Source organism: Dreissena polymorpha, chromosome 1, assembly GCF_020536995.1.
Source record: "Dreissena polymorpha isolate Duluth1 chromosome 1, UMN_Dpol_1.0, whole genome shotgun sequence".
NCBI classification, from domain to species: domain Eukaryota; kingdom Metazoa; phylum Mollusca; class Bivalvia; order Myida; family Dreissenidae; genus Dreissena; species Dreissena polymorpha.
The window spans coordinates 127,291,824-127,302,805 of NC_068355.1; the positions used below are offsets into that span (position 1 = coordinate 127,291,824).

At 34.7% G+C, this 10,982-nt stretch overlaps 1 protein-coding gene across 1 annotated transcript; it reads left to right on the forward strand.

Annotated features, from left to right (window-relative positions):
- Positions 1-3,045: 3,045 nt before the first annotated feature.
- LOC127867032 (C-type lectin domain family 4 member E-like) lies at positions 3,046-10,652 on the forward strand. Its single transcript, XM_052407962.1, has 5 exons — positions 3,046-3,148; positions 3,324-3,412; positions 7,238-7,340; positions 9,643-9,782; positions 10,218-10,652. The coding sequence occupies exons 1-5, from the start codon at positions 3,106-3,108 to the stop codon at positions 10,299-10,301; spliced, it is 459 nt and encodes a 152-aa protein (XP_052263922.1). The 5' UTR covers positions 3,046-3,105; the 3' UTR covers positions 10,302-10,652.
- Positions 10,653-10,982: the final 330 nt, after the last annotated feature.

Consider the following 10,982-nt stretch of genomic DNA (forward strand, 5'->3'; position numbering starts at 1 on the left):
TAATGTTAACCTTTTACGAAAACTACCGAAAACTACAGAAAACTCTGGTTCTCCGTCGTTTATGAATTCAGTATTACTGATGCATTCGTCTAAATGCATTCGGCATTCGGCTTGCTTCATGTGAGCTGATGCCTTTTGCTTATTCATTTCGCTTAGTAGAATTTAAACTAAATATGCCTTTCCTAGCATTACTAAGTATTGAAATGATAATAGTTCAGCAACAAGAAGATAACCACATGAACATTTTTACAAAATAATTTATTTGTCATTTACTCGAAATAATACTTGATTTACATACATCGAGTAAACATTTAAACGAAGTATGCAAGCAATATTTCACTAACTGATAAAAACAATCATAAAGACGCAAGGAAAACGCAGTTATTTTGTAACAAATAAAATAAAGCAAAATGCACTTGTCATTTAGCAATATGTAATTGTCATTTGACAACATGAATGGACTGGCGGATATTCCCTGTCATAAAATTGTACTACCGTTCGAAGTCTGTCCGTCATTAAATGTTAGCGCGAAATTCAATTTATCTGCTGTCTTTGTCTTTGTCCTTGTCATTTTTTTTAATTCTAAAGATGACAGTTTTGTAAGTGTATAAGGGTAAAAAAATCAGAAATGCGGATAACAGTTATCAAATCTTCCAGTAGTTTAAAGGAAAGTATAGTTCATGCATGTGCACCGTTTATTAACAGCAGTTGAACTACATTGTGTTATATTCAAAGAAACATTTCATATACTGCATAAACTTTGTAGAGAATCATTTCAAACCATATTTTCAAAAGAGAAAAAGATGATACTCAAGGAGAACTAGTACGTTTATATTAATGCAGACAGGGACTAATACAAACAATTATATAATCGATTATAAAATATATTCAAGTGAATATATCTGACCAAAGCGTATGTAATAGAGAAAGTACATCAACATCGTCAAAGTTAAACCATTTTTTTTTCATATATAAGTTGCATGTAAAAGGCTAATTTAATATCATTTTCATGTTAACTCTTTACTTGTAAATATTACGCTTGTAATACCTGATTTATTGATTATTAAATAAAATGTTAAAACAATATATCATCCATACACGTTTTTTGGATGACGATTAAGTTAATTTGTCAAAATAGGAAACGTAGCGTCAATAACATTGAAAGCGATTAACCAAATTTAGCGAGCAAACATTAATCTACGTGCTCTTGTTTGACTACTGTTTGGATCTTTTATAACCTCTTCGACCACAACAAACAATCGTAAACTTGTTACAATTAATGCTCACTTTTTGCATTTAATACAACAGCATAAATTGACATTTTCGTCCACATAAAATCGTCCTTTTTTATGTCTGTCATTCTTGTTGAACAACAGACATGTACATACACATGCATTTGCTAGGTCTTTTTTCATGTTTTATTTTGATTGACTTCCTTATCCTTTGTTTATAGACAAACAACTATCTCAGCATAAATAAAGGAAAATATTTACTCATAAAATAGAAAATAGTTTTTTTTTATTCTGAAACGTCGCAATAGTTTGTCATTGGTATATAAAACAGTGGGAAGTTATTTGTAATAAATCGTATATGGAATACTTTCTTTATCGTTTAATGTTTTGTCTGGATTTCAGCGGCATTGACGTTTACGGATCTCCAAATTGAGTGCTTTTTGTCTTTGCTCTGTTGTCCTATTTTTTTCATGAAAATGAGTGTCTTGGCCTGTTCTTTCAAAATGCGTTGTTATTCTGTTTCTGAATACACAAGTGTTTCGTAAGAGAAATACATAGATATATATGTAAGTCAATCTTCCTCTGATATATCAGGACTCGTTCACATACGTTCATTTTAAACGTTAAATACTCATTCCCTATTCTAATATGAACATATTAAACCAACTGTGATAACTGTTGTAATTTTAATTGTTGCTAAATGATGTGATTGAACAATAGCATATGTAATTGTCATTATTATGTACAATTTATTTTGACATGCAAACTCCATACACGTGAGTACCTGTTGTTTTGAACTTGCATATTTTCTTGCGTAATCCCTCTTGTAACTAAACGCACAAACCCATTTATTACACGAAGCAGCATCGTTTCATCAAGTCCAAAAGGCTAGACTCTCGAAAAATTGAAGACAGTTCTTTTGATGAAATTTATGTGTTTGTCTAAAGCGCAGTCAAAATAACTAGCGGCATATATCTCGAAAAGTATACATGCTAGAGTGATAAAACTTTATAATTCATTATAAACACCATTTGAATTATTATACCAAGAACACAATTTAATGGGATTCGAACCAAGGTGGAATTTTGAAGCCACAGCTGATGAGGGAATTGAACATCGTAGTGTATATGTTTAAAAACAAATATCCAGAATTACTGATGAAAAGAGTTACAAACGCTGTGCAATTCATCTTTTTCGATTTGTGATTATTCATGGAATAAGCGATATTTAATATATTGTTTAAGTCACGAGTGCCATTCCGATTGTTTAAATATAGTGTGTACTGTCTTTCATAATTGTATGAAATCTGATTTTGTATTTTTTTTTCTAATTTAAACCAACGCTTTGATGAAATGTTTAATCGATGTCGGTAGATGTTTTTCGACACATATATTTGTCATAGATATATGAACCATGAAAGCATTAGTAAACTTCCCCATCTTAAAGCATTACCACTTGTCTAATTATACATGAGTTTCATTTGAAAAGAAACAAACATATTTCAGCCGTAGGCAAAATAATATTTTTCAGTACCAGCACATTTACGCTTGAATCATTTGGTATTAGAATGTGGGATTTAATTGATGTTCCCGTTGATAAAAAGTTTGATATAAGGAAAAAAATCCACATTAATTGCGTAATTTAGGTAAACAGAATTGTAAATTTGCTAAATATTTCCTTCATCCTAAAATATGATACCTATTTTTAAATGGCGTGATATCACGGGACAGCTTAAATGTAAGAAACGTTGAACCAATCACTGCTTCGTGTAACACGCCTGTTTGTCAAGAGTATAAGATTGTGGTTGCAAGAATATATAAACATCGTGAGTGCTCATAGTTTGCAACATTTCACACATTATGGACCTTTTAAAATGAATTTTATTTTATTAATTGGGTGTCTTTTGTTTTCGAGCGGTATGTTGATATGTTTACAAGTTGGAATAGCGAAATTTAAGAAAATTGTATTGTCAAATAAGAAACAAATGTTGAAATATGCATAAGACTGTGTGTATTCGAACTTCATTTAATAAAATATTAATAATAAAACGGATACGCTATCCGATATGCAATACAGTTTCTATGTTTGCAGCAAGTGGCCGTTGTCCAGACGGCTTTGTGACGTTCGGGCTATCCTGTTACTACTTTAGCCACGACGTTGGAACCTGGATAGGCTCGCAGGTAAGTTGTGATTAATTCGTTCAGTATTGAAAGTACAATTTTGAATTGATATCATACCACCACATTGATATCTGCCTGATATAACGTTGCCTGATATTTTTTTATATCACGGTCAACATGAAGTTCTTAAATCAGTCGATGGTAGGTCATATTACTCGGAATCAATATAAAGTAATACTTTTAAGTAAAATCGAATCAAATTCAACAAACAAACAATTTGATACAAAGATGTAATATTTTTAAACACAACATGAAACATTAGAAAAACATTTTTTTTACATATATTAAGCGCGCGTGATCAAGACGTCATTATTAACAAGTCAAACGACAAAAGTCATATTCTTTCCCGATAAAACTTTTTAGGTTTTTAGCGATTTTTTCATTATTTCTTTTAAATCGTGGACGTAGAGGTATGATAAGGAGAAAAACAGGTTACTGCCTGATCTTTTTGTAATATATCAGTTTCGGCACGAATAAAAAACGGTTCTTGCCGTTATATTATTCTAAGCCTTGCCTGATATATTCAAAAACGATGGGGCAGTGACCTGTTACTCTCTATATATCAAATAACCATCAATTATGCGGTTAATATATTACAAATGTTATAATGTCAATACATTTCATTGACAAACAAGAGCTGTCTTAAAACAGCGCGCTCGACCATTCTTCCACTGTGTTAGTATGATTACAAAATGTTTCAGTAGATTTGAATTAAGTTTGACACAAGGTCTACATGTAAACAACATGCACACATAATAACAACTCCCTTCCTCCATCAAACCTTAAGTAATTGACCAATTTGACTATTTTAAGTCACACCTTTTAACAAAACTTCATCCAATATAAAGTTATACAGCGGATTTTTGTTGTAAGGGTGACAATGCTTTCTCTGGTCTTAAATGCAATCACAACATACGTCTGCATTAAAACTTACTACAAACACAATAACAGAATACAGCTCAATCATAACTAAATTAATTAAGCGGTACCTATTTTACTTTTAGAGAGAGAAAATATTATCCAACTGATCTTAAACGCAATCATTTACTAGATCAATCTTTAAGCTAACAACACACACAATTTCAGTATGTGATCTCCACACTCCTCATCATCATCATCCCTAGACTGGTCTTGCCGTGGGGTGGAAATGAGAGACGACGACACAGAGATCCTCTGCCAGTCAGAACATTTGTGGGCTGCTATGGGTAGCTCATACATGGGAAGGAAAGTCTAATCTTTTACATTTTCCATCCAGCTTTTCTTCCTACGGCCTCGATAGCGACCTCCTTCTAGGATTCCATTTAACATAGTCTTGCACAGTGAGTCGTTTCTGATGATGTGTAAAATCCAAGCAAGCTTTCGTCGTTTGAGAGTCTCTCATAGGGGTGATTGTGGGCCAATAAGTGCTTCGGTCTTTTCGTACGTACTTGTTTGTCATGTGCTTCAGGTAGTATATGGGGAGCAATCTTCGCATGCACTCGTGTTAAAATGTTCGTATCCTGCGTTCTGTGACCGCGTGAAGCCTTTAGGTGTCGCAGCCGTATAGTAAAATTTACACTTTTAAGGACTTTTGGATCCTGTACTTGGTGGGGAAGATGACGGAGTTGCTTGTTAAATATCTGCTTAGTCTTGCAATCGCTGCCCTCGGCGGTCCTGTTACCATCCTTGGATAGGGTTGCTCTTTTATTTAGTACTTGAAGTTTCATAGTGATGTCTGCGCTTGTGGTGTTATTCGACTGCTCCGTGTTAATCTCAATCCCGTATGCTCCTGATCTTTCGTGGAGCTTGGTGGCGAGGCCTTGCAGTTCACTGCTGGTACTACCCATGGGGCCAATGTCATCACCAAATTTACAGTTGGAGATGCGTCCGTATGGTTCACCGGTGGAGATGGAGGTGTGGTGGTTCTGGAGAGTCTCCCCCCCATAATCCTCTCAATTAAATGATTAAACAGGACGGGGGAGAGGTGACAGTTCTGACCGACGCATACTAATGTCATAACAAAGTCATCCATCCCTTCATTTAGATGTTCTGAGTAGCTGGCGTTTCCGTAGAGTTATTGAATGACTTGCACCGGCCCTTCGTCAATGTTGAACCCTCTCAGAACCCGCCATTAACCATCATGCCACACGCGGTCGAAAGCTTTCTTGAAGAAGATCAAGTTGTGGAGGAGCTGAAGTTGGTGTTGCAGGTGTTTCTCAATGATTACTCTGCAGTTGACAATCTGTTCCACTGTGCCCCGCCATTCTTATTAATCCATCCTGCTCTTCTGCAAGCAGTTTCTCGGCCTCTCTTTTCTTTCGTTTGAGGATGATGCGTTGCATTACTTTGCTGGGATGGATGATGAGGCTGATGTTGAGGTAATTTTCGGACAGCTTGAAGTTACCTTTTTTATGTAGGGGGTGACCAGACATTGGGTCCACTCATTGGGCAACGTCTGCTACTCCCAGATCTTCTGGCATAGTGCCGTCGTTGCATTTCCTCCGTGTTTAATCACTTAAGAAGAGACGTTGTCTACTCCTGGAGATTTTCCTGTTTTCAGACTGCACATTGCCTCCCGCAGCGCTCCCTATAGAATGGACGAAATTTCGTTGTCATCTTCTGGTCTGGGATCATTCTGAAGGGGACTTGGGTCTGGTGTAATGGGATAGTTGTAGAGGTGACTGCAGTTGTTTAGTCAACCTGTTCAGGACTGCAGCAATCTCGGTGAGGTGGTTCCTGTCAGCGTCTGCCTTGGGCTGACTGGTCTTTGTGAAAGTTTCTTGAAACTGCCATCCTAACTGAATGTATATAACGAAAACTTTGTATATAGAAACCCAACTCTCCCACAGTACAACACCATGATAGGTCTGCATGGTCGTTAGAGATAGGAATTTTTGCTCGCAAGCGGTGACTTAATTTTTAAAGTACAACAGTACGAAAATGGGTATAAATCAGCTTAAATGCAGCTCAGACTTATCTTCCTTCGTCGATGACCTCACATGATCTTACCAAAGACAAGTTCAATTTAGTATATATATATGGTTACAAACACAAACTTGAATTTTTACTTGCCCGCAAATGTAACATAACTTAATTAAGCATAAAGCGGGATATAATGCTGAAATGCTGGTCAAAGATATAGATCTTGGTCTGTGATTGTTTATAAAGACCCTGAACAAATATATACATTTATTTAATTTATTCCAATATCTGTAGTACACATATGGATATGAAATTGATGCACGCAAATATAAACAGGCCTTTTCCAATTACAAAAGGGCATAATTATGCTTTTTACAGATCCGAACTATTGGTTTTATTCACTAATTTTTCCCAAGTTACAGACATATGTACTTGTTGAAGGCAAACTTCATCCTTATTTTCAACTGTCACGCATGCCCTATAAAATCATGCAGCAAAAATTGTCATCTTTAGAGGCATTGGTAAGTGAATGTACAAAAGGGTCTGAACATGTGGATAACGTTTACTTCAATATCTGTACTAAATATAGAGAAATTGAGTTGTTGCTCGGGAGCATAAAACAAAGTGTGCTAAGTGCATAAAACACATTTAAGACGTTACAATTGATTACCTGTACTAAAAACAGTGATGTTACACTTAAAGCTTAAATATGCTTTACGCGGACGCCGTCGCCAAGTTCGTAAGTCTGCATTTTGTCAATAAAAATACCGTACAAATATAACGTTAATATTGTGGAAGTGTATAAAGTCTATAGCCCCGTGTGAACCGCGAACACAAACACTTGCCTAATCATTTCGAGCAGCTTATGTCCAAGTCACCAATGAAAACTTAAACGACCTGGTAACTTCCATCTCTATATTACAGGTAGCATGCAACCAGGCATTTTTTCCAACAAAAGCGAATCTTGTGGAAATCAATGACCAGGAAGAGAACCATTTCCTGTATCAACAAGCTAAGGCAACTCAAAGTAAGGAGGGTTATGTGGAAAAGGTTTTTCATTTGATCGACAATGCTATCGAACATACAATTTTGAATTGTATTCCCTGCATTTTTTTGTATATTGTGTTTATTTAGTGTTTTTTTTTAATTCGTACTTCTTAAATGAACATATAATTACTTAAATAAATAACATAAAATACAAAAAACCACACCTTTAATTACATTGTTTTTGTTTATTAATAGCGCCATATTCTTGGACGTTTGCTAAAACGGTCTTAAAACATTATTTGGCAAATTTAATGATGTCAATCTTATTAGATAGATTTATTTTAAAAACCAAAAAAATGCAACGTCGAATGTCATTTTTATCATTTGTAAAGCTATGTCGTCTTGAACGACTCATGTTAAATTACTTGAAATGCTGTCTGTTTGATTTGTTAAAGATCCTTAACTCCAAAAGTGTTAATTAATCACTGGTTAGCCGAATCAAAGCTTTATACAAGATTGGCCATCTTTTTTTATAATGTTGTTATCCATTAACGTGCGCTTACGTTTTGACGCGTGTTGGTGCTTTTGAACCGTTTTCCAACAACAAATGTCGCCCTTTTGTCCAATATTGACATGACTTAGCTTTGCCAATAACGCGTTTTATGAAGTTTGTTTGGAGCTTTCCTTCCCCATAGGTTTGGACTGGCGACAGCGTTAAAATCTAATTAGCCATGCACATGCAAGACCAAACAAATGGGCATTTACGTAAATAATACCATACATGTTTAATAATTATGTTCGGATTGTGGATGTTCTCAGAACAACAAAAACTGAACTAGGTAAACAAAACAACTTCTTTAAAAATTATAAATAGAAACAGACGATAAAAAGGACAAAGAATAAAATACAGTCTGCAATTAAGTGACTACAGGGCAGCACGGCTGAACAGAAAGTTACTCAGATTATATCAATAGATATAAAAAAAATACCATAAAAAACATGCAAGTTAATCTTTAGCATACAGTTGCATGGATGTTTATATGAAACCTTTTTGTGTGGAAATTCCTGAATATTTCTTTCAGAAAATACTACTGACATTACAATAACACTGGTTAACACCTGGACAATAATTCCTTGAAAACAATGTTTATATATGTCGTTATTTCATACAAAAACATGAGCATTGAATAAAGGAAAATATCTGTATTTAAGTATGTTTTTGTGTTAGCCTAACTGTCGATACGTATTATGTTGTATTTGTTTACTTTTTTATCAATGTCAGCGTCTGTTTACAAATCAGTACTTAACATATGTTAATATCACTTGTGCTACTCGATATGACACATTTCATTTTTAGCTGGGCTGTTTTCGGAGAAAACCCGAGGTATTGTCATAGCAAGCTCGTCGTCTGCCGTCCGGCGTCCGTCGTCTGGCGTCTGCAGTCAACCGTCCGCGTCGTGCTAAAACCTTAACATTGGCTCTTAAATCAAAGTGCTTCCACCTACAACATTGAAACTTAATATGTAGCTGCCCCTTGATGAGTTCTACACGCCACACCCATGTTGGGGTCACAAGGTCAAAGTTCAAGGTCACGGTGACCTCTAATATTCTTCTGACAAGCTTTTATATATTCAAAACTGCAACCGCAGCCCAGCGTAGGCAGTGATCTTGTTCTATTACTTGTCAGCGAAAAATGAATTTTAACCAGTTTTCGTGTTTATGATTAAGCATCTATGTTTTACTAATTGAGGTGGGCCGTTCAAAAAAGAAAACACAATTGCCATTGTGAGCCTTACGCACACTTTGTTTATTAGCTATTAAAAGCATATTGATGATTGATAAATGTTTAAATACTGCTCCAACGGGCTTGATATAAGCATACACAACTGAATCTTGAATAAATCATTTTAAATTATCTTCTAACCAACAACGCGTACAATCTTTACGTTTTAACATTCAGTAAAATGATTCAACAGTTTTCTTTAAACGATTGGTAGTATTAAACATAGTTATAATTTCAAAAATGTGTTAGCAGTATTTGTGATAACACGTTATTTGGCTATTCGATTTGGACAAGGTTATCGTTCTGATTGTAAAAGACATGTTTTACATTTCCTCCAATTTATAAAACACAAACTGCATCACAAGCAATATTGATCGTTGTATATCTTTCAACACATCGCAAAGTATATGCTGCTATTATTTTGTCAAACTGTTGCAAGAACTATGACAAACAAAGGTGCACTACCCAAAAGTGTTAAATATTAGTTAATACCGATGTGTGGGTCGAATTGGTTATAAAAAGTATTTGTTATGTACATGTAGAATGTAAATACTTCCAGAAGATTACTGGGTAGGAGCCTCGGACTTGCAGATTGCTGGAATGTACCGATGGCTCTCGGGAAAAGTAGTAAGCGCTTCTAGTAGTCACTGGATACCTGGACAACCTAGCCGAGGGCCGGAACACTGCATGAATATACTGGTAGAAATCTGGCGAGTTTTATATTTCCTTGTTATTATTTTGATTATACTGTAAATTGCCAAATTTTCAAAGCTTATCGTAAGATACATTCTCTAGTAAATTATCATAAAAGGTTAGCATGAAACAAGGTTTTTAAGAGCTTTTAGTAATCTGTTATAACGTTTGCGTTTGTTGTTTAAACGCCGATTTAGGAAACAGGATTTAAAATTGACAATTTGACAGTGATACCGTTATATTTCCTAGAGTTTTATGGAATCAAATTCGGTCAGCTATTACATGATAACGTATGCAGAGCTTCTTTTTTCCCTTTTTGGGATGTGTTCGCGTAACCATGACTTTAATGAGGTTGGCGACCCAAATTGTAGTCTTTCTATTGGTGAATCGTTATAAAGTTTGTTCTAGTTTTATGAGATCGGTTATTTTCTTATTTTTAAGCAAGGGGTATCTACATCAAATTGTTGGAACGACGCACCCTGTAACAGTCTCTATTATTTTATCTGCGAGACTCCAGCAAATTAAGCAAGTGTTTAAAATACACGGTATGACAACACCTGATTCCGTCAAGGAAACATACGTTCATGTGTTATTTTATAATCTTAATTTCTGTTTATTCTTTTAGAAGACCATGTGTTCATATACTTATAACATAATGTCACAGTTTCATCCAATGGATACATAATTATACAAATTAAGCGAAATATTTCATACTATATCAAGAGTCCTAAACAATTTGAGCACATACTTTTGATGATAATGTTTATACATTTCAAAAAATAACGCAAGGATGTAAGAAATTTAACGGAATTTTCAGCTCGATATAAGGATGACATTTAAGGAGACTATATTACATTTGCTTTGCTATATTATATAAACGAGATATGTACTGTCATAAAAAAATTTGTTTTCCTTTTTTTCAATATAAATAAAAATCATCCTCTAAATTTACTTTTGTTTGTTGACCACAATATATATTAAATGCATGTATCCAGTGTTTGTTGTTGTATAGTGATGATTAAACAGCGGAAGTTGCATTTTAGCAAACATGTGAAATATATTGTACTTTTAATACTCAACTAGCATGTCTGACTATTTTGATTAGATTTGAGAACGAACATACATGTAACAGACCCACGATTTACATCAAATCCTTTGTGGCGAATATAAACACGCATCAACGCACGATTTTACGTTTCAAAAAAA

What these genes read in the sequence shown, in the direction of transcription:
- LOC127867032 (XM_052407962.1), top strand. Translation starts at nt 3,106, where the DNA reads ATGAATTTTATTTTATTAATTGGGTGTCTTTTGTTTTCGAGCG. An exon ending in GTGTCTTTTGTTTTCGAGCG is followed by an intron (nt 3,149 to 3,323) that starts GTATGTTGATAT and finishes CTATGTTTGCAG; the next exon opens with CAAGTGGCCGTTGTCCAGAC. An exon ending in ACAAGCTAAGGCAACTCAAA is followed by an intron (nt 7,341 to 9,642) that starts GTAAGGAGGGTT and finishes AAATACTTCCAG; the next exon opens with AAGATTACTGGGTAGGAGCC.